The 24911-nt window shown below is 42.0% G+C and overlaps 1 protein-coding gene across 2 annotated transcripts in view; it reads left to right on the plus strand.

The window, feature by feature from the left end:
* Window positions 1–24911, plus strand: part of LOC117360703 (alpha-aspartyl dipeptidase-like) — a 71744-nt gene that overhangs the window by 42548 nt on the left and 4285 nt on the right. For both annotated transcript variants that reach the window (XM_033944937.1, XM_033944935.1), the window contains 3 exons: window positions 4193–4272; window positions 15083–15256; window positions 18854–18913. In XM_033944937.1, the coding sequence (XP_033800828.1) occupies window positions 4193–4272; window positions 15083–15256; window positions 18854–18913 (314 nt within the window). The remainder of the gene's footprint in view (window positions 1–4192; window positions 4273–15082; window positions 15257–18853; window positions 18914–24911) is intronic.

Raw genomic sequence — 24911 nt, forward strand, 5'->3', positions numbered from 1 at the left:
CAAGATCCTGAAAGGCAAAGAGAAGGTAGAGAGGGACAGATTCTTCAGCCTATTGGGAACCACAAGAACAAGGGGGCACTCGGAAAAATTGAAAGGGGACAGGTTTAGAACTAATGCTAGGAAGTTCTTTTTCACTCAGAGGGTGGTGGGTGTCTGGAATGCGCTTCCGGAGGTTGTGATAGGACAGAGTACACTACGGGGTTTTAAAGAAGGATTGGATAAATTCCTGAAGGATGCGGGGATTGAGGGATACAGATAGAGGTAGAGATAGGATTATGAAAGGGTATAGATAGAAGCATAAAAGGGGAATAAAGGGTTTTAGACAAGGATCACCTTACAGGACTGCTGGGCGCGATGGACCTCTGGTCTGACCCAGCGGAGGCAACTTCTTATGTTCTTATGTGATCTACTGTATTGTTTGCCCCTGCAGACTCATTTATGTAGGACAAACTTCACATCCTCTGAGACTACGCTTAAATGAACATAGAAGTGCTTTAAAGACAGAATTAGCTTCAGCTCCTATGGTTCAACATTGTGATACTGATAAGCATGATTTTTTTTCCAACTACACTGTCTGGTACTTTATCAGATTCCCTTTCATCCTAGGGGCCGCAATAGAAGACTTCAACTCCAGCGCAGGGAGCAATTTTGGATTTTTCAGCTCTAGGCTGTGCAACCCCGTGGATTAAATGCAAGCATCGATTGGTTCTACTTTTATTGAATCCCATCAGCATTTCTACAGTTAATCAGGTCATCATTTTAGTGTTATCTTGTCTGCAGCATTTCTCTAGTATGCTCTCTTTTGTGTATCAGCTGTTTCTAGCCCATGTGATTTAAATCATTCTGTTTTGTGAATGAGCTGACATGGTCTGCCCGGATTGGCTGGTTCGCGTTCAGCTGACTCGTCACGTGATTTTTCTCCTTACAGGGCTAGACGTGGTTATAAGCCCCACAATAGTGCTTTGAAAGTTGTGGTTGAAAACAGCAGTTAGGATCTGCGTACTGTAAGTAGTTGAATGAGCTTTTTCAACTTTCTGCAGGTGAGCACTTTCATTTCCCTTTTGGGTTTGTGTTTTGTGTTATTGAATAGCCTGGATTTGAAACTAAGACCCTGAAGCAGTGGTTACCGGCCAAGAAACGATCGTCGGCCTGGCCTGTTTGTGTTCAGTGGTTTTTACCATTAATCATTCTCAGCTTTTTTTTTTTTTGCTCCCACCTGCTAACTTTAAACTTGTGCGAAAGTTTTTTGCCTATGATGCTTGGGGAGGAAGAGTGTGGGCACACCTCTCCGTTTGTCTGAGGCTTTTCTTTTGCTTAAGTAATAAGCTAGCTTTCTTGGCTTGTGAGGTGCTTTTGTCTTGGAGTGATATTTTTGGATTACATTTCCCTCCATCCTCCCTGTTTTTTGTTGTTGTATAAATTCCACACATACATCTGATGAAGATGACGAGGAGTAAATGTTCACATCTTCCAGACTGGGAGGGAATAATGGTTAGGGTGACACACAAAATATGTCAAGAAAAGTAGATACATAGAAAGAGTGTGCACAATTGTATGTTATACTCCCCAGATTACAACAAACAAAAGATCCAACTCGACTGCAGTGAAATATTGTAACGAAAAACAAAAAGCAAAAACTGCAGTGATGATGTACAGGACGCCGAGACTTTATTGAACAATCAGAAACACATAAGACAGTTTGTTTCCAAAAGGACTGATAAGATCGTACCCGACACGGTCTGTGTTTCGATATCAACTGAATACAAAACTGGAAACAGCGGTGAATGGCCGTTGATCCCCCTTTGCAATGCATTCACCACTGCTTCCTGTTTTTTATTCAGTTGTTATCCATCAGGTTATTTTGTTCTGATACATGTTAGAACCGCTGAGGAAGGAGTGTTTCTTCGAAACACAGACCGTGTCAGGTCCGATCTTATCAGTCCTTTTGGAAACAAACTGTCTTATGTGTTTTTGATTGTTCAATAAGTCTCGGCGTCCTGCAGTTTTTGCTTTGTGTTCTTCGTTTCGATATTCCCCAGATTATACATAAGGCATGCTGCTGAGATGTACATGCAAATTAATTGGTCAATGAGCCCTTAACAAGTGCCTTAGTGAGGTGGGAGGCACCCACGCCCTCCTCTCTGCCCACCCCCCCGCTCTTTCCCCACCCCCACACCACACTCGTGTTCTCTCTTCCCCCATACCTCTTTAAATCTTCACCAGCCTGAGCAGCTTCTCCAGCCTGCTGGCTGTTCTGGGGTTGCCTTTCCCTCTGACATCACTTCCTGGCTATGCGACCAGGAAGTAATTTCAGAGAGGAGCCAGGCCGATGCGAGCAGCAGGCCAGAGAAGTTGCTTGTGCTGGCGAATATTTAAAGAGGTACAGGTGGGGGACGTGGGGAAGGGAAGGCTCAACGTGGCATGGGGGCAGAGAGGTGCCGGCACCCCATCAAGATGGCGCCTGGTGTGGTCTGCCCCCACCCCCTTACTACGCCATTGCCCTTAACCATCAATAAATTGGGTGTCAAAAACCAATTATTGATGCTGATTAGCACTCATTGAATTTGCGTACATGCATCTGGCTGCATGTTATTCTATAAGGCATGGCACCTTACTATATTAGCACATTACTCAAAAGGGGGCATAGCCATAGGTGTGCCAAAGGTGCTACGAAAAGTTACACATGTGGTTATAGAATACTGCCTCAGTGTGTCTAATTTGGATTCCGGCATTTACACCAGATTTCAGCAGGTATAAGTCTGGCATCTAAAGTTAGGCGCAGGAATTGGCGCCCTTTATAGAACATGCACCCTTTATAGAATAGCACTTAGGCCCTGATTCTATAAAGTCCACCTAAAGTTAATTGATCAATAGGCTTAATTGGTACCAATATTGGCACTTGACACCTCACAATTGGCTTTAATTGGAGTTAATTGAAAGGTGCCTAACTCAAAAAACTTGATTTTATAAAAAGTAGACACCTATCCCAAAGTGCCTACACTAAAAGTGGGTGTGGTTAGGGGGCTGGTCATCGGCATGTTTTCGGGTTAGGCACATCTTTGTGAATTAGGGAAAGGGAATGGGGACTTGTATACTGCCTTTTTGTCGCATTGGCATTTCAAAGCTGATATTCAAAGCGGTGGGCACTGGAGGATTAAGTGACTCACCCAGGGTCACAAGGAGCAGCATCGGGATTTGATCTCACAACCTCTGAGCGCAGAGGCAGCAGCTCACTCAGGCTCTAATCTCCAGTCATGGTATATGGGCTTGTTATGCCACTGGGGCTTGCGCGCATCTGTGAAGCTGGAAGCTATGTCGTCTATAGTTTCACTACCAGCAGGGCCTTCCAAGGCAGAAAGGTTTTAGCAGAGATGTCAGACTAACGATGTATCACCTATCTGGGCAGCAGCAATGAGCAGTGTTGGAGGCGGAGGATCACGTTCGATGCGACAACAGGGAAATCGAATTTATATTTTGCAGAAGAAAGGCCCAGCAATCTACTTTTGTATTCTGCCATGAGAACTTGATGTTTATCAAGTTACTAGGACCTGAACACGAGTCTGGCTCCTAACAGGTTCCAAATTCAGTGCCTAACTGGGTAAAGAAAAACCTGGTACAAATATGGTATGCCTAAATGTTAGGATGCTTAGGCAATGCTAAGCATGATTCTATAATGGGTGCCTAAATTTTATAGAATCTGTGCCAATACTGGTGCCTAACTTTAGGTGGATTTTGTAGAATAAGGCCTATATTTTTTGCCACCCATTTTTGAGCACCGTTGATAGAATTTCCACCTAAGTGCATAGGTGTTCGTGGGGGCATAGTTTGGGCAGAACAGAGGGAGAGTTGCAATGTATGCACATATTTTATAAAATATGTGGTTATATATGTAGAGAATTTTACCCATGTTTTTCACAAAATCCACCCCCAAGCATGCCTTCACCATGGATCATGTAAAAGTACATACCTTCATGTTACATGTGTACTTTGAAACGTATAATCCATGAGGTAATTTTATAAGACAGTTTTTATATGCAAAAAATCTTTTATAAAAATTACTCCAAAAATATAATTTTAGTTATTATTGTGCATAGTAAAAAAAAAAAACAAAAATCCCTACCTTAAGGATTCTAAAAGATTCCACCAGCCGTACTGTATATGATAAAGGGTTTTTCTGTTTTAATTCTTGCAGGTGGTGGCAACACTTTTCGACTGCTGAAAACTCTGTATGATAATGGTTTGATTTCTGAGATCAGGAAAAGAATCTTGCAGGTAATCTGCATGAAATGTTCTATTTAGATGAGGTTTGTGGCCTCACAACTGTCTTTCTTCCACTGTTCCATGCTGAAGCATCATTTTGGACACTTGTATTTTATAAGAGACTTAAATATTAGTAATTGTCTATGTATTTGAAGATATTCCATAATCTACTTGTTATGCTGAAAGGGCCTGATTCTATAAACAGCACCTATCTTGTAAGTGCCGGTCAGCGCAGCTGTTAGTCAACTATGTGGCACATTTATAGATTCATGTCTACCGGTGCCTAAGCAAGTGGTAGGGCTGATACACTAGGCCAGGATTTTCCTAGCCTAATATACTAGTGGTTAGCACAGACACCTAGCGACATCTAAGTCAATCATATCTATTATCCACCCTTAACCACACCTAATTTTCTACTACACGTTGTTAGGCATTGCTAGGCGCCTCATGGTATTCCACAAACAGTTTAAATTATTTTAAAAATATTTTTAAATTGGTTTTTAATGGTGCAGTCAATTACCACACCAATTAAACCAATTAAGTTCCATGCACTATTTATAGAATTTCTCCCCAAATGACTGACTGTGTTAAAACATTTGTGGCCATCAGTGTCATGGGAAAGAAATGATTTCTATTTCTATTTAGTTAATTTTATTTATTTCCATTTATAGTATACTTAGACTGAACTATATTACAAAAAAACCCTCCAGACATGAGTAATGCACACATAAAAACATCACAAAAAATTGTAACCCTTTGGACAATGTTGTAGCCAATAAAGTCCAAAATGAAATCCAATCTATAATTGGCTAACATACTTAATCCCTTGGGAAGAATGTGTGAACTAGGGAGAATACAAGATCATTACAAAAAATTCTTTAAATAGTGGACATCAGTATTAGCCCTTAGTGTACAAACGGGAAATTGTGGCTCAGGCAGTACCTCATAGGTGACCAGCACCAGACCAAAGTCTAAATGAGAACTGCCCCATACATCATTTGGTCCTTTTCAATGCTATCAAAATGGTAAGTCCGATCACACTCCCAATTTTAAATCCTTGTTAGATCTACACACCGAGGGAGAAAGGGTGAAAAATACTCAGTGTTTTGATTGTTACACGCTGAGGAAGCTTGGACCGATAAAATGCCGAACCTGACTGCAAGTGGTAGTGAAAGTAGCATAAGGCACCCGTAGTACTGTTAGTGCCAGAGCTGCTTAGAATAAAGAACCGTGCTGTACATGAGGAGATAAGATGTAAAGTGCTGGCCCCTCACTGCACCACTTGATAAAACTAAGGAGCGATGTTCTAGAGCAGGGGTCCCCACTCTTTTTGGGCTTGCGAGCTACTTTAAAAATGACCAAGTCAAAATGATCTACCAACCATAAAATTTAAAAAAAAACACAAAGCAACACTGTACACATAGAAAATGTTAATTATCATTCGTATTCCGGGGTTTTTTCAAAGAGGTCAAAGCAGATGACTCTATGTACTGTCACCTCAGTAACAGCCATACAAAAATAGACAAATATATCCCCTTCCTTTTTACTAAACCATGATAGCAGTTTTTAGCGCAGGGAGCTGCGCTGAATGCCCAGTGCTGCTCTCGACGCTTATAGGCTCCCTGCACTAAAAACCTCTATTGCGGTTTAGTAAAAGGTAAAAGTGTAAAATATAGACTGCAGATATAAATTCAGACACATTTTGATCACTAAATTTAAAATAAAATCATTTTTCCTACCTTGTTGTCTGGTGATTTCATGAGTCTCTGGTTGCACTTTCTTCTTCTGACTGTGCATCCAATCTTTCTTCCCTTCTTTCAGCCTGTATGCTTCCTCTCCTCCAGACCTCATTCCCTCCCCCAAGTTTTTCTTCCTCTCTTCCTACCCTTTCTTTCTCTCTTCATGCCCCCTTTCTTTTTTCTGTTTCTCTTCTTTCCTTCTGTCTCCCTGCCTGCCCTCTTTTTTTCTTTCTCCCTGCCCTCCCCCAAGCCACTGCCATCGGGGAACAGGCCCCCAGGCCGCCGCCATCGGATAAAAGGCCCCAAAGCCGCCGCTGCTGCCGTCCCAAGCTCTCCATGCTTCGGGCCGACCAGCATTCCTCTTCCGACGTCAATTCTGCCGTCGGGGAGAGGAAGGCTGATTGGCCGAAGATCGCGATCGACCTATTGGGGAAATACTGCTGGGTCCTGCCTTCGTGGAAACAGAAAGTAGGCAGGACCCGGCAGCAAGAAGAGCAAATTGTAAGCTTCATTGACCTTTCTCCCGTCTTAGCTCGTAGCGAACGCATGCTTCGGGGCTCTAACAGGTGCGTGCCGGCTTCCCTTCTCTTTTCTTCCCCCCCGTGCACCCCCCGGACATAACTTCCGGTTTCGGAGGGAAGAGAAGGGAAGCCGGCATGCACACGTTAGAGCCCCAGAGCATAAGTTCGCTATGGGCTAAGGCGTGAAATCTCCAAGCCGTTTTTTTATTTTTTATTTTTGGTGTTGAGCAGCACTGGCGGCAGGAGCAGAATTCACAGCGGATGATAGCCGGGCGGTCATCTAAATTACCCGGGCGGACCGCCCGGCTAAAAGGGAGAACACTGTATGTGATAATCTTAAGGTGGCCAAACAGGTTGAAAAGGTGATGGCAAAAGCTAGAAGAATGCTAGGGTGCATAGGGAGAGGTATGGCCAGTAGGAAAAAGGAGGTACCGTGTTTCCCTGAAAATAAGACCTACCCCGAAAATAAGCCCTAGCAGGATTTTCAGGGTAGGTCTTAATATAAGCCCTACCCCAAAAATAAGCCCTAGTCCCGGGATTCGCTGGCAGTTTCCCTTTCCTCCCTCCCATCCCTTGTGCAGCAGAATCCTTGTGCGAGCACCTGCCCCTGCCGCGCAGCTGAACGAACCTCCATCCTTCCCTCTCTCCCATCTGAAACCCGCCGACCGCGAGCGAGCCCTACATATAGCACCTCGCAGCGTCGTGCCGGCAGCACTCTAAACAGGCTGCTTCGGCGTTGTCCGCCTGTGAATTCACTCTGCCACGTTACTGATGACATCCAGATAAGTCTAGAAAGCCTGAACCTGCTGCTTCCCAGGTTATAGAACAGTGATAAGTTTAAAGAAAACTTCCAACCCAAGTTATCGGGCTTCTCTGCTGTTAGTCCAGCATAATGCACAACTGCTTTGGCAGTTATTTTATCACATGGGTGATGCGGGTGTTGGACAACTTTGTTCATTAATTAAATGGCATAATAATTTAAAAACTGTGCTACATATTTACTCAGGTTCCCTTTGGAATGGAGGAATAGCCTAATGCTTAGTGAAGTGGCCTGAGAGCCAGGTTCATTTCCCACTGCAGCTCCCCAGGTACAAAATAAATACTTGTATATAATATGTAGACTGCCCCTTTGTCTAATATTACATTTTGTTTGAAGATAAAAAACCGTTCAGAATGGCACATAAACAATAATAAATAAAACCAGGAGGGGGTAAATACTTTTTCACATCACTGTAAACTACAAATTCTGTACATGTCTGAATAAAAGTGATGTAAAACTGATGCATAGTTCATGAGATTTGAAATCTCATACTTGAGTGACTACAAAACCTTTTCTTAAGCATATAATTCTTTTAATATTGAAATCTTTAGATTGTGAATTTTATAGTTTATATTTTAAATAGCCCCATATGTTGGGAGAATGTTGGCATTTAAATGTCCTTTAATATATTAGGCCTGTGTGTCTGCTCAGAAGCATATGCTCTAGGGAAACTATATGGAGCCTTACAGTCAGTACCTGCCAGCCTTCTAAAACAATAAAGGATTAAGCAGTTGATTGATTTAGTAATTCCTCTTTCATCTATGGATGGCTACTTCCTCACCCAAGGCAAGAAAGCAGAGATAAATCAAATTCACTGGAAGGGACAGTATGTAGAGAAGGAACGATATAATAAAGCTCATTTATTCTAATTTTTATATAATGCCTACATGATAATGAAACCCTAATTGAAGTGGTTCACAAATGAAATTGCCACGCAAAACCTCCCCCTTTTCACCTTCCTTAATAAACCTTTAACATTTCCTGGTTACAAACATGTTTGCTAATTCTTGACCTAATCCCTTATTATGAAATAAAAACTAAATGAAAACCCATGCACCTACACCTAGTGTATTCAGACATTATGAGTAAATTCGTTTTTGGTACTTTACGAAAAGATCTTTAATGGTCCATCGGGCATAATGCAGGAGGCATTTTGTTTCACATCAGGGGTACCTCTGTTGAGAATGCTTTAGACCTCCATCTAGTTGAGCACAAGATTTGCAATGATGGGACTTCAAATAAGCCCCTCTGGGTAGAGCTTAGATTGTGTTTTGGGGAATAGGGCATTAATTTCTGGGTCAGAGATCTAAGTTTCCAAGTTTATTAAAGCCATCTGTGCAGTTTATAATCATACTAAAATACTGTCACATAATCAGGAAAAGAATGCCATAAATATGATAGGACAGGAAAGAGCTAAAACCTTATTCCCCTGGTCTCAGGTATCCAAGTTCAAACGGTGCTGCATGCCTTTAAGTCTGATTGGATAAAATTCCAGGGGCATTGTCACATGGGGAAGGGCATTTTCGATAGAGTGTCTAAATCCGATTTTGGAAGTTTTGGGAAAAACATCCAAAAATCCAGTAGAGAAAATGACCATGTTCAAATCAGAAAAACATCTTTTTGTTCTAAAAATGACTTTTTCCTTGACTTTTTGAGCTTAGTGCGTTTATCTTTTAGGAACATTTTTGAAAACAAAACATCCAAAAGAAAAATGTACACAAACAAACTATGGGATGTACAGTCATGTGAAAAAATTAGGATACCCCATGAAATATTCAGTTCTTTTTAAGAAATGTTCATGTATCGATGTCAAATCTTTTTAAATTTTTTTTATTTATCTCTGGAAAAGAAAGTGCTGGTAAACCACAAAAATTTTCCTTGATTTACTCATGAAACAAAAGATATCCACAAAAATGTGTATTCTAATTGAGGAATAAATTAGGACACCCCCACATATCCTCCCACTTAAAGTGGCTCAAATCATACACAGGTGTATCACATCAGGTGCATGATTAGAACATGGTTACTCAGCATTTTGAAGGAGGTTTGCCCTACTTAAACCTCAGACATTTAATTTGGTGTGCTCATGACTGCTGCAGTGAGAGTGAACACCATGATGAGATCAAAAGAGCTGTCTGAGGCCTTCAGAAAGAAAATTGTAGCAGCTTATAAGTCTGGTAAGGGATTTTAAAAGATCTCGAAATAATTTGACATTAGCTTTTCCATGGTCCGGAAAATAGTGTACAAGTGGAGGACTTTCCAAACAACTGCCAACATACCAACTGGCCGTCCAAGCAAGTTGACCCCCAGAGCAGACAGCAAAATGCTAAAAGAAGTCTCCCCAAACCCTAAAATGTCATCATGGGACCTACAGCAGGCTCTTGCTACTGTTGATGATCGACCCACTCCCACTGCCCAACAATGTGAAAGAAACAGTACATTCCAGCCTATATTATAGCTTCATATAGAAACAGAAACATTTCAGTGGAGCAGAGGGGCAATCTAAGGTGTACTGCAGTGAACATCACATTAAAAAGTCCTAGGTACACATCTTGCCATAACCTGCTGATATTGGATGGTAAGCTCTCCAAAACCCACCCAGAACTTACTGTACCCCTCCTCTACTGCACAACAATAGCCCTTATGGCTGCAGGTATCATCTTTATGTAGGTACAGTAGGTTTTGAGTAGGCTTTGGGGGACTCACCATGCAACATAAGCAAGTTATAGTGACGTGCACCTGGGACTTTTTAATGTGATGTTCACTGTAGTACCCTCTAGCGTACCCCTCTGCTCTGCTGAAATGTCTCTGTTTCTATTGACGCTGTAATATAGGCTGGTATGTACTGTTTCTTTCACATCGTTGGGTTGTGGGAGTGGGTCGATGATCACTAAGGGAGTAAGGGGGTTCATGCCTTAATCCCTACAGTGTTCATCTGCTCAGTTTGGACACCTTTTTGACCCTTACTCATTTTTAAAACAGGTCTAAAACATGGTGCCCTGGGCATTTTGTTGAATGTTTGATTATCACTGCAAAACATTCAAGTCCAAAGCCCACCCAAAACACACCTTCAACACCCCCCCCCCCTTAGTGTTTAGACGAATAGGTGGAGGCCACCTAGAAAGACATCTAAAATATGGGTTTTGAAAATAGTGATTTGGACATTTTAGCAAGAAAAACATCCAAATGCCATTTTTTAAAATATCTTTCTCTTTTGAAAATGAGCCCCATAGTATAAATGACATAGGTATTACAATGAGCCTAATAGTATTGTATGCCCTATAGTAGTGAGAGAGCATCAGGCAGTCAGATTTTCAGGATATCTACAATGAATTATATAAAAGATGTGCATAGCATGCAAATTCATCTCATGCATATTCACAATGTAGATATCCTGAAAACATGACACTCAGCTGTTACGAAGGTTAGATTTGAGAACATAGTAAATGTTAGCAGTCTGTCCAACAAGGTGGCCAAAGTTTCATCTGATACTCTGCACAGGTTCCTCTTTTTCATAATTAAACACTGGTATACTTAAATCTGTCTCTCCCTGCCAATTTTGGGGCACAGAAGTCTGGATGGCACTGGTCCTACTTTCCAAGTACTGGAGCTGCTGTCAAAGCCCGCTTTAGCCTTGATTCTTATCATTTTTTTCTATTTATGGGACCCAAATTGTAGAAGTCTGGCCTTGACCTCTGAAGCTGCCAGCAAGGCTCACACCAATTATGGGGTCATTTTATATTTTGTTTTAATTGGATGCCATCTTTTTTTCTATATAGTGCTCCTCTGTGTTTATTGTCTTCACTACCTCCCATGGAGGGTATTCTAGGCATCCACCGCCTTTTCTGTGAAAAAGTATTTCTGTCATGGCTCCTAAGTTTCCTAACCTACAATCTCAATTCATGACCTCTAGTTCTACTGCATCTGGCTTTTTGAGGTTTACAGTTCAGGTTTTGTCTACACATTTTTATTTATAATTTATGATCCCTTATTCTGTATTTGATAAAAGTCTGTTCAGGGTCTGTTTGTGACTGTGAGGTATTCAAGTATAGCATTGTGGTGTAGTGGTTCAAATCCTGTGCAACTCACTTAATCCTCCACTGCCCCAGGTACATTAGATCGATAGGGAAAAAAATACGTGAAGTACCTATATGTAAACCGTTTTGAATGTGGTTGTAAAACTACAAAAAGGTGGTATACAAGTAAAAAAAAACCCAAACGAACCCAAAACAAATATTTCTGAGTAGAGATCTATACCAGTCTTGCTTCTTCAGTTTTCCCAGCAGAAGGTATGCAGATGTTCTAAGGCTCTGCACAATACTGATTTTTCATTGGCTCTGCAGCTAGTTTCAGGATGAGGCTGTGTGGGGGTGGGACTACTATGGATCCCCTGTGAAGGATGACTCTGCAGTCTGCATATGGTAATGGCTATAGGGAGTGGAATAGGATGGAGCACATATTTTGTCCAACATGGCATTAGCAAGTAGAGAACTTGTGGGCAATCAGAAAGGTATTCTGCTGCTCCTGATACTTTCTTCTTCTACTACTATTTATTTTTTTCAATAGCACTTCAGATGCATGCAGCGCTGTACATTAAACATGCAAGAGTCAGTCCCTGCTCGAAAGAGCTTACAATCTAAGTTATAACAGATACACAAGACATAGGGTGGATAAATATATGGTGCTCATGAAGGGACAAATAAGAGAAGAAGATGTAGTAAGAGTAGGGGCTACAGAGGAAATGAGAACAGATATAGTGTATTACAAGCTGCAAGAGTTACGACCTAAACGAAGCTTCGAAAAAGTGGGCTTTGACCCTGGATTTGAATATAGCAAGCGATGGAGCCTGGTGTACTGCTTCAGGCATACGGCACAGCAAAGCAGAAGGGATGGAGTTGGGAGTTGGCAGTAGAGGAGACGGGTACAGATGAGAGACTTACAAGACGAGCAAAACATTCACAAAATTGGCGCCTTGGAAACCGAGTTTGACTCGGTTTATGAGAGCCACCCCCCTGCGATCCGGCGCCCCCCCTGCGATCTGGCATCCCCCCCACTCGTGTTGTCTCCCCCCAAGCACCGCAACGACATCGCTTACCCTGATTGGGCTCCGGCACCAGCACCAATGCACAGGAGGTGCCGGTGCCCGAAGATCCTCCCTCTTCTGGCTTGGGCTGGGCTGGGCGGTGCGACGGAGATCCTCCCTCTTCCCTGTGCTGGGCTGGACTGGGCTTTGAGCATTTGCATATGCTCAAAGCCTTCTGGTCTCGCTCTCTCCGAGATTCTCAGATTCAGAATCTCGGAGAGAGCGAGACCAGAAGGCTTTGAGCATGCACAAATGCTCAAAGCCCAGTCCAGCCCAGCACAGGGAAGAGGGAGGATCTCCGTCGCACCGCCCAGCCCAGCCCAAGCCAGAAGAGGGAGGATCTTCGGGCACCGGCACCTCCTGTGCATTGGTGCTGGTGCCGGTGCACAATCGGGGTAAGCGATGTCGTTGTAGTGCTTGGGTGGGGGATGTAGGATCGCGGGGGAGGGGGATCGACGCGAGCGGGGGGAGGATGCCGGTTCGCAGGGGGGATGCCGGATCACGGGGAAGGGAGGTAATGGAGCAGCATCGGTGGCCTCAAGGAGGAGGGGATGGAGCAGCGCCGGTAGCCCTGGGTGGGGGGGGGGGGAGGAGGAGGTGGAACAAATCAAAGCAAGTTTCCCTTACTTCCTATGAGGAAACTCGCTTTGATATACGAGCAATTTGGTTTACGAGCATACTTCTGGAACGAATTATGCTCGTAAACCAAGGTTCTACTGTATATTAAAGTAAAAAAAAAAAATCATTCAATACATATTAAATACTTAAATAAACAGTGCTCAATATCAACCTCATTACCAAATGTGCAGGTAATGAAAACAATCAGACATCATAGCACAGGCCCTGCCTCCTCCTTGCTAAATTTCATACAAGCTAAATAGGGCAAAAAATGTTACTTATCTTAAAGCTGTAATCCAGTATTGATGTCAGTTTTCATTACCAAAAATATATCATATTTCTCTACTATAAAGTATCCAAAGTGTACAAAAAATAATCAAGAAATCCAAAAAGTTATAAAAAAAGAAGGATCCAGATGAAAATATTGAACATCCTTGTGACAAATCCTTATAAATCCTATTGTAACTCCACATCATCTGCATAGTCTGTCAAAAGTAATATTTCTTCCTTGTTCTTCCTCAAAATGAGTTCATGTTTCACTTTAGTGTTTTGTCAGCAGGAAGGACTCAGTAAGGGAAAGTATAGTAGTAGTCATCTTTAAATATGGTGTATATAGGAGATGAAACCAGACATTAAATTGAACCAAGGGAGCGCACACTGGTGTGATTGTCTTGCACATCTGAGAAACTTTCTGAGAGTAATCCTGGAAGCAGAGGATTTTATGCACATTGTATTCTAAAGGTTATCACAGTGCTTAGAGTATCAGTTGTGAACTTTCCCTTATCAAGTCCTTCCTCCTGACGAAGCACTAAAGTGAAACACTAACTTATGTTGAGGAAGAACATGGAGGAAATATTGCTTTTGATGTGGACTTACGTAGGATTTATAAGGATTTGTCATAAGAACTTTCAAGGTTTTCTTCTGGATCCTTCTGACATCACTGGACTACAGCTTTAAGATAAGTAACATTTAACGCATAGCTGCTGATAGATCCCACACGTTACGAAGATTTGAGCAACTCTGGGCTCCACTGTTGGAATATTCTATCTCTCCTTATCCTTCATTTGGCTGATTTCTGCGTCTGAATTATCGCATCTCTCTATTAGACACTTTAACATATCTGATTGCACTGCTTGTTTTGTTACATAGCTCTTCAGATGGGCTTCAAGGACATCCAGGTTAGGCTACTTATTTATATGTTCTACTCATAGTTAATGTTTATGAAGTTCAGCTTCAAATATGTCTTACATATTACCATGTTACTACCTAAGCAAGGTTTTTCATTTTTCTTTTGTATACTTACTTATATATGTTTGCTGACTTGTTTTCCTCCTCAGTTGTTGTTATTATATCCTTTGCTGTACATCCTTTGCTTTATGTTATCAATATTCTTCCATTTATTATAATATTTTATGTATCACTGGATGCTTTTTTTATCACTCATCATTAGATCTGTATTATTAGCTGTTATTCAACAGTTGACACTGTTATAATCCTTATTTTGCTTCTTGTGTATACTCCTTTTATTTTGTTTTTGAAAACTCAATAAAAATTTCATGAACTGAAAAAAAAAAGATAAGTAACATTTTTTGCTCTATTTAGATTTTATGAAATTCAACAAGGAGGAGGCAGGGCAGGTGCTATGAAATGTCTGATTGTTTTCATTACCTGCACTTTTGGTAATGAGGTTAATACTAATGACCATTTAAGTATTTAATATGTATTGAATGATATTTTTCACTTTTTTAATATATTTTATATTTTTCACTTTTTTCATTTTTTTTATATTGATGTTTTTTATATTGATGTTTTTTGTTTTGATATTAACTAAAGATCATACAAATTTATTGTAGTTTTCTCACATTAGAATATTTTTGTAACAAATGATTAACATAATCCTGTAAAATGGGCTTACAAAATCTCTGAATTGACAAGAATGCCGGGTTCTATTTGAAGCTGAGATTTAATCATGTTGTCAGCTAATAGCACACTTTTTAATTTAATATCTATTACAATGTAGCATCTTCTTTTTTAAAATCAGGATGGAATTCCTTACATGGGGTCCAGTGCTGGAACCAATGTGGCTACAGTTGGCATCAACACAACCAATGACATGCCAATCGTTTGTCCACCATCTCTGAAGGCTCTTGGACTTGTCCCTTTTAATATTAATCCTCACTACTTGGATCCAGACGTTAACAGTACGCACATGGGGGTAAGTCTGAAATAACAGATTCAATGTATGCCACTAATGAAATGATTTGGTGCCAGCCTAATGATTCAGATCTTCATGTTTTCTTGTCCTTTCAAGAAACTGAGATTTGAAAAGGACCTTTGGGCTCCTGGTCTTGGAGTGGCTGGGCGGAAGACCATTGCAAAGACCTCTCTAGCCTAAACCATATGGACTAAGGAGGATTGCTTTGCTGTTTGTTTATTTACAAAACCACAGGGTACCACTGTCCTATGTCAACAGGTATTGCTATGGTACCAGTACATAATTGAACACTAGGTGTCACCGTACATTGCAATCATTGGGAATGCTATACAGTTAAGTCACTAGGCTTCACAGTAAAATTTATAACTAGTGCATCGGCTGGGTCCCCAGAGGGATACCAAGAGGTAGCTCAAAGGACTTATTTTCATATTTTTAAATTAGGCCTACAAACAACTGATACTATAGCCACTGCGGCAGAAGACCTTTGGAATACAATGGACCCTTTGCTTCCAGGATTACTCTCAGAAAGTTTCTCAGATGTGTAGGACATTCACAACATGAACCATCAATTACTATAGACACAACACTCTATAAGATCAATCCAACGATTAAAATTTTGGGAGTTGTTATAGATCAACAGTTGACCATGAAAAAGAAAGTAGATGCTGTGGTGCAAAAGGCTTATTACACATTGTGGAAGCTGCGTACCATAAAATCATATTTTGAGTTTCTTTTAGTTTAGTTGTTACTTTTAAGTCTTCTCGCCTATTGTAACAGTGTCTATTTGAGAAAGAGATGGCTAGGCTTAGACAGATTCAAAATACGGTAGTCAAATTAATTTATGGTCTAAAGAAATATGATCATGTGACTCCTTTCTACTGTGAGTTGCTTCCAGTGGAGGCATGTGTTTTGTTTAAGCTGGGTTGTCTTTGTTACAAAGTTGCATATGGTATTGCTCCAAACTATATGACCAATAGATTTCTCATAGCATTCCATAAACATAGGAGAGAATCACATGCATTGTTTAATTTTCCCTCTGCTCAAGGTTGTAAGAGTAAGAAATCCTTGGAATATACACTAGCATTTTAGGCTGCTTTCTATGACAGGGAATTTAGGCCACTGTTGCGTAGTGCTTGCTCTTACAAGCACTTTAGAACTCAATTGAAAACTCATCTATTTTCAAAATATTTAGTGAACTAATTTAAATCATCCTTAGGTTATGTTATTTTTAATCTTTTGTTCACCGCATTGAACTTACGGTTATGCGGTTTATAAGTACAATGTTATGTTATGTGCATTCCCTTGGCTCAACTTCATGTCTAGTTTGCTCTCCTATATCCAGCATATTTAAAGACTACCAAGAACATAAGAATTGCCATATTGGGACAGACCAAAGGTCATAGAAACATAGAAAGATGACGGCAGATAAGGGCCATAGCCCATCAAGTCTGCCCACACTATTTACCCACCCTCTTAAGGTCCATCAAGTCCAGTACCCTTTCCATCAAATCCAGTACCCTTTTTTCCAACAGTGGCTAACCTAGGTCCTAAATACTTAGCCAGATCCCAAGTAGTAAAACAGATCCCATGCTGCTTATTCTAGAAATAAGCATTGGATTTTCCCAGGCCATCTCAATAATGGCCTATGGACTTCTCTTTTAGGAATTTATCCAAACCTTTTTTTAAACCCTGCTAAGCTAACTTATTTCACCACATTCTCCAGCAATGAATTCAAGTTTAATTACACGTTGTGTGAAGGAATATTTTCTCTGGTTTGTTTTAAATCTACTACTTAGTAGCTTCATCGCATGCCCCCCCAGTTCTAGCATTTTTGGAAAGGGTAAACAAGCAATTCACATCTATCCTTTCCGCTCCACTCAGTATTTTATAGACCTCTATCATATCCCCCCCTGAGCCATCTCTTCTCCAGGCTGAAGAGCTCTAGCTGCTTTAGCCTTTCTGCACAACTTAGGCATAGGCATTTGGGCATGGTTTTAGCTGGCTTAAATGGGTGCGACTAAAAGTTATTTGATGCCTAGATGTTTAGTGCACTAAGCGCCATTCTAGTGAGCACCGATTTTTGGGGCGCTATATATAGAATCAGACCCTTGGTGCATGTATGTACTATCATGCTTTCTGGTTACAGAGTAACAGGGAACGCTCTCTCTTTTTTTGGATAGTAACTTTGGAAGGAGAGAAGACACTCTTCATATTTTATGTAAAGTTAGGTTTAATATATATCTCAAAAGGCAGACTAACAAATTGCTCATAGGAAATGTGGAAATCAACTATATTTACATGTATATATAAACCAGCAGTATCATTGGTAGAAAAGTGAAAATATGTTAATTACCATATTTTCACGCATATAACGCGCGCGTTATACACGATTTTACAAACTGAGCATAACCATGCGCGTTATACAATTTTTTTTTCATTGCGATCCGGCATCCCCCCTGCGAACCGGCATCCTCCCCCCCGCTCATGTCACCCCCCCCTCCTACATCCCCCCCAGCACTGCAAAGACATCGCTTACCCGATTGGGCACCAGCACCAATGCACAGGACGTGCCAGTGCCCGAAGACCCTCCCTCGCCTGGGCTGGCCTGGGCTGGGCTGGGCGGTGCAAGGGAGATCCTCCCTCTTCCCTGTGCTGGGCTGGTCTGGGCTTTGAGCATTTGCGCATGCTCAAAGCCTTCTGGTCTCGCTCTGCAGAATCTCGGAGAGAGCGAGACCAGAAGGCTTTGAGCATGCGCAAATGCTCAAAGCCCAGCCCAGCACAGGGAAGAGGGAGGATCTCCCTCGCACCGCCCAGCCCAGCCCAGCCCAGCCCAGGCGAATGAGGATCTTCGAGCACTGGCACGTCCTGTGCATTGGTGCCGGTGCCCAATCGGGTAAGTGATGTCTTTGCAGTGCTGGGGGGATGTAGGATCGCGGGGGAGGGGGAGGTGACGCGAGCGGGGGGGAGGATGCTGGTTCGCAAGCCAGAAGAGGGAGTAAGCGGGGGTGGCGGCAGGAGGTTTTAGCAGCATGCGCGGTATACACGTGTGCGTGCTATATAGAAATTTTTTTACAGAAATGCTTTGTTCCCGCGCGCTATACGCGTATGCGTGTTATACACGAATGCGCGTTATATGCATGAAAATACGGTACTTTTTCATCCTCCACCTTCCATCCTCCATCCTCTCTCCTAGATATCGTACTTGGACAACTCTGGGAAATCCTTGCCTGCCTGAGAGCTGGAGAGGTGTTTCCTTCATAGTGGAGTCTTAACACTTCTCTATAGTAGTAAAAGAGTTGCATTTGTGGCAGCCATCTTCTATCCCCAGGCCTACATATAATCCCCCCATGACACACACAGGACAGCAGCTTCAGTGGAAAGGGGGCTTGAAGCTGGAGCCCCCTTGTTGTGGCCTGTTTTTATTTGATTTTGTATTTTGGGGACCACTTTGATGCATCTTTGGATTCAAATGGCAGTAAACATTTTAAAATAGATAAATATCTATCCTATGAAAGTTTAATTTGTCTGTTTATGAAGGGGATTTTTACACATAAGGATCTGATTTGCAATAACTTATTTTGCATTCTTCAATACTAGGAGACACGTGAGCAACGAATTATTCAATATCACGAAGAACCAGACACACCTCCGGTGCTGGTAAGTACTGGTTGCTAGTCAGTAATGATCAGATACCCTAAAATTGCACCTAAAAGTTATATAATGCATAGATGCTTAGTGCAATTCTATAAAATGTACATACACATTTCATCTCTAGACCAGACGTGATTTGTGGCTGAAAAGACGCTTGATTCTCAAGTGTAGTCCTGTACGGGTTGTTTTGAAATCACTCAGTACTGTATATTCAGTATGAACAGTTCATTTGCACTAGCTGTACAGTACAGTTTTCCAACTTCCAGTTCTATAATGATTTTTACTGAGGCATATCTAGAAAAGTAGTTTTAATGATATACTCTAGAACAGGGGTGTCAAAGTCCCTCCTCGAGGGCCGCAATCCAGTCGGGTTTTCAGGATTTCTCCAATGAATATGCATTGAAAGCAGTGCATGTAAATATATCTCATGCATATTCATTGGGGAAATCCTGAAAACCCGACTGGATTGCGGCCCTCGAGGAAGGACTTTAACACCCCTGCTGTAGAAGCAGAATCCTTAGTGCACCATGATTTAATGAGATGGTATCTTTTATTTTTAATTTCTTTTTCAAGATAGAAATGCTGCCCTTGTCACTTTCAATTCACAGGGTGGCCTGGTGTCCTTGAGAGTGCATTGTATTACTTTTCCTGTATTTAATTTTCAGTTAGGATAGTCCCAGGATGACATGATGTTTTTGATGTGATTCTCAATACTAGTACATTTTGAAAAAAAGCTGCACAGGTTACTGGACTGGACTTATCAGATCATTTTTATTACTGTACTGTTAGTCTATAAATCAGTGTGATTAAACTCATGGCTTCAGCTACGCTAAAAATGGAAGTAGTAATTCACTTCAAGGAAGGTAACGTACAATAATTGTGACTTTTTGCAACTCAGCTCCCTGCTAAAGTGGTGCATGGAATGAGTAATGTTGAATATCATTATTATATATCTATTTCTGCTTTTGACAGATTGTGATATATCAGCCAAACAGTACTAAATAAAATGGTGTCAGTAAGGTATGAAAAAAATGCATTGAATATTTGTAGAGTTTTGTATCTCTGCTATGCTGGATATGCAGATCCCTCTGAGGTTTTGGAACCTGGGGACGATCCCATGGTTCTGTGTTTATTTAGGTCTGCGGCTTTACCAGATCTTATTTTGGAGTCTTTGCAGGAGTTGAATTTAATCACTCAGCCATCTCCGTCCACTTCTTCTTCCTGGCTTTGTGGTGAGCACTCGCAGTCTTTCACCTTTCCTCGGCACCCTGATATGAGCATTCTGATTTCAGAGCAATCTAATTTTCTGGAAGGTGCTCTTAAGATAGCGAGGGCCATGTCTCGCTTGTACTGTATCCTCTGGCACAGGAGTGCCAACAGCTTCTGGGTCAGCCTAGGGGTGGATTCTTTGGTTGTGCAGGTGACAATGCATCTCTCACCCAGTGAAGTTGGTGTGGTGCTTAAAGATATGTAGGACCGCCATGTGGATGTAGTAAGAGACTTTTTTGATGCAGCTACTTTAGGCGTAAAGGCGTCTTTTGTCACACGTGCCTGTCTGTCTCGACTGTACATGCTGGAGAAAGAGGCTGTGGATCCTCCTCAATTTCTTTTGGCTGGGTCAGATTATGTTGCTGACGTATTGTATGATTTTATACGGGTTTTGGCAAAGGTGTCGGCGTACTCCATTTCTGCCCACAGAATGCTCTGGATTAGGCCATGGGCTGGTGATTCCACTTCCAAGGCTACTTTGGCTAGACTTCCCTTTAGGGGGCAGTTATTGTTTGGCAAGGGCCTGGACAACTGCATGAATTCTATGGTGGACCTCACCCTAAGACCCTGTCTGCCAGCAGACCCAGGACCTGGGTCAAGAACTGGTTGAGTGGAAGGTGACAGAGGGTAGCAGTCAATGGAGATTGCTCTGAGTAAAGGGATGTTATTAGTGGTGTGCCTCAAGGTTCTGTTCATGGGCCTGTTCTTTTTAACATTTTTATAAATGATATTGCTGAAGGGTTGTCGGGTAAGATTTGCCTCTTCGCGGATGATACCAAAATCTGCAATAGAGTAGACATGCCAGATGGTGTGAATAACATGAAGAAAGACCTGGCGAAGCTTGAAGAATGGTCTGAAATTTGGCAGCTAAAATTTCATGCTAAGAAATGCAAGGTCATGCATTTGGGCTGCAAAAACCTGAGGGAAGTACAGTTTAGGGGGTGAAGAACTTAAGTGCACGACAGAAGAGTGAGACTTGGATGTGGTTGTATGTGATGATCTTAAGATGGCCAAACAGGTTGAAGAGGTGATGGTGAAAGCCAGAAGGATGCTAGGTTGCATAGGGAGATGTATGGCCAGTAGGAAAAAGGAAGTATTGATGCTCCTGTATAAGACTTGGGTGAGACCTCATTTAGAATAGTGTGTACAATTCTGAAGGCTGCAACTTTAAAAAGATATAAAAAGGATGGAATCGGTACAGAGGAAGGCTACTAAAATGGTATGTGGTCTTCATCATAAGGCATATGGAGACAGACTTAAAGATCTCAATCTATATACTTTGGAGGAAAGGTGGGAGAGGAGAGATATGATAGAGATGTTTAAATACCTACGTAATGTAAATGAGCATTAGTCGAGTTTTTCATTTGAAAGGAAACTCTGCAATGAGAGGTTAAAGGATGAAGTTAAGAGGTGATAGGCTCCAGAGTAATCTAAGGAAATACTTTTTTACAGAAAGGGTGGTAGATGCATGGAACAGTCTCCCAGCAGAGGTGGTGGAAACAAAGAATGTGTCTGAATTCAAGAGGCCCTGGGATAGGCATGTGGGATCTCTTGGAGAGAGAAAGAGATAATGGTTACTATGGATGGCAGACTAGATTGGCCATTGGGCTTTTTTCTGCCATCATGTTTCTATGATCCTGACCTTATGCGAGTGCCAGAGAGTTTCAAAGGGCTCTCGATCCAGTTATGCTGGCTACAGGCGTTCCCAGCCTTCCGCCTCCTGTCCTGTACCTTCTGCCAAAAAGGCACAATGATGCCAGGCCAAGGGATGCCCCTCTACCGATAGGAACACTGAGAGTCTGCCCGGGTTTGCATTTTGTCTGACCAGTGGGTATTGGACATTATTCGATCAGACTACAATCTGGAATTTGCCCAACTTCTGACAGACTGGTTTGTGGACTCTTCCGTGGGGTGGCCGGATAAGGCACTAAAGGTTCAAGTCACTGCTCAATGTTTGCTGGATATTCAAACTATAGAGCCAGTGCCAGCCTACCTCTTGGGCTCAGGCAAATATTCTACTTCATCGTGCCAAAGAGAGACTGTGAAGATTGGAGGCCTATTCTGGACATGAATGCAGCTCTCAAGGTTCCACGCTTTCGTATGGAGACAATGTAACGGTGGCTCCGGGAGAATTCCTTGCCTCTTTGGCTCTCACAAAAGCATGTTTGCACATTCCAATATTTCTAGCCCACTGCAAATTCTTGCCTTCTTTTCAGCCTACTAGTTCCAGGATGCAAGATTTCCTTTGAAGAAACTGGATGTGCATAGAGTGCTTCTTTGCTACCTGGAGGTCACTAACAAATTTTGTTTCTCTGACCATCTGTTTGTGCTGACTCATTCTGTTTGGTGGGGTGCTCCTGCTTCCAAGGCCATGATTTCCAGATGGATCTGTCGGGCCATTTTGTCAGCCTATATTCTTTCTGGGAAACAGTCTCCTGTTTCCATCAGAGTGAATTCTATCAGAAGTGTGTCTTCGTGGGCCAAAGCTAGAGCTGTCTCACCTGAGGAGATCTGCAGGGTGGCAATGTGGTCCTCTATACACACATTTGCCAAATTTTACAGAGTGGATGTGGAAGCGAGACAGGATTCTGCCTTTTGGGTCCTCGGTCTTACGGGCCAGTGCAGCAAGCCTGCCCTAGCTTTTTGGGGACTACTTTTGTGCATCCCATCTGTCTAGAATGTCTCACTTATTGCACTGGAAAAAGAGATCTATGTACTTACCCTGGTAAGCTCTCTTCCAGTAGATAGGCGAGACATTCTGGACTCCTGCCCTGTCCTTCCTGCACCTGTCTACTGTCTCAATTTGTTTATTCTTCTCCAAGTTGTTTCTTGGATTCTTGTCAGCCCTTGGGGACTGGGAAGAATAGTTTATAGTTTATTTATAGTCTGCTTTTTACAAAATGGATCACAAAATCACATACATAATATACATAACAAACATCTATACAAAATCAGACAACAAAATATACATCCTTCTCCACTACAATACACTTCTCCCTCCGTATTTGCGGTTACAGCACTTGCCGTGTCACTTATTTGCGATTTTTTTGCAGGCTGGCTCCATCCCCCCAAAATTACATCATGATTAAAGTTCCTTTCCTTTTACTGTAAAAAAAAGTTTAATGTTTACCAGCATTCACTCTGCTTCCATGCTTTCTCCCACAAAACCGAAGCTTCAAATCTTTCACCCTGAAAATTGCTGGTTCCCAGCGTGCACAGAGAAAAACGCTGCTTCCCGGCATCCTTAGAAAGAAATGCTGCTTCCCAGCATGCATGGAGAACATCGCTATTACCCAGAAAACTGCTGCTTGCCTGCTAAAAGCTTTGGGAATCACTGCTTGCCTTTTTAAAGCCCTAAAAGCTGCCAAAAGCTTTGGGAATCGCTGCTTGCCTGCTAAAAGCCCTAACATATCTGGGATATTGCCTCTCCTTCAGGAACAGGTCAGATCTCCCACCATGGCTACAAAGCGCAAGAGTTCAAGTGCTACTGAAAGTGCTCCCAAAAGGGGGAAAAAAGTGAAAACCTTACAAGAAAAGGTAGAATTATTGGATATGCTTCAGAGAGTAAAGTCCTCCTCCACTGTTGCTAGACATTATAGCATTAATGAGTCAACCGTTAGGTACATCAAAAAGAATTAAAAACAAATCCGTGAAGCTGTTGAGGGAGCTGCACCAGCAAGTGCGAAGACATTGCATGTTGTGCAAGATGCCAATCTCTCTCGTACGGAAGCTCCAACATTTCTGTGGGTGCAGGATTGCTACAAAAAGAGAATACCAATAGACTCTGTGATAAGAGGAAAGGCAAAGTCTTTGTATGAAAACTTGAAGAGCAGGGAAGGTGGAATGTCACAATCCATCGACTTTCTGGCCAGTAAAGGGTGGTTTGATAAATTCTGTCACAGGTATGGCCTGCATAATGTTAGAGTGACAGGAGAAGCAGCATCTGCCAACAAAGAGTTCCCTGCTACCTTTAAGCAAATTATTGAAGAGAAGGGATATGAACCTGAGCAGGCATTCAATACCGATGAAACTGCTCTCTTTTGGAAGAAAATGCCAGAGAGGACTTTCATCAGCAAAGAGGATAAGTGAACACCAGGTTTCAAGGCTGCAAGGGATAGATTGTGCAAATGCAGTAGGCCATATGATAAAGTCAACACTGATTTATAAAGCCGCAAACCCCCGAGCCTTGAAGGGAAAAGATAAGTTCCAGCTGCCTGTTTACTGGATGAGCAACAAGAAGGCTTGGACAACAAGAGGTCTATTCCTAGAGTGGTTTCATCAGTGTTTTGTGCCACAATGTGGAGAACATCATGAAAAATTGGAAGGAATTCACTATTGCCGATGCCATCAATATTATTGAAAGAGCGGTGAAAACTGTCAAGCCAGAGACAGTGAACTTGTGCTGGAAGAATCTTTGGCCTGAATATGTAAAAAGGGATAACAATGTAAATATCACAGAGCCAGGCCAAGAAATTATGGAAGGCATCATTGACTTGGCAAAGCAGGTGGGTGGGGAAGGCTTTGAAGATATGGATATGGAGGATATTCAAGACTTAATAGACACCAAAGCAAATGAACTAACGGAAGATGATCTCATTGACCTGACTGCTCCTGAAGGAGAGGCAATACCAGATGAAAAGGAGGAAGGAGGAGTAGAAGAAGAGATGCCAGAAGACAAGACTGGATAATATTGCAGAGGGCATATGCAGGTTCAGTGGTGCGATTGACTTTTTCT

This window comes from Geotrypetes seraphini, chromosome 5 (assembly GCF_902459505.1).
Source record: "Geotrypetes seraphini chromosome 5, aGeoSer1.1, whole genome shotgun sequence".
Lineage (NCBI taxonomy): Eukaryota > Metazoa > Chordata > Amphibia > Gymnophiona > Dermophiidae > Geotrypetes > Geotrypetes seraphini.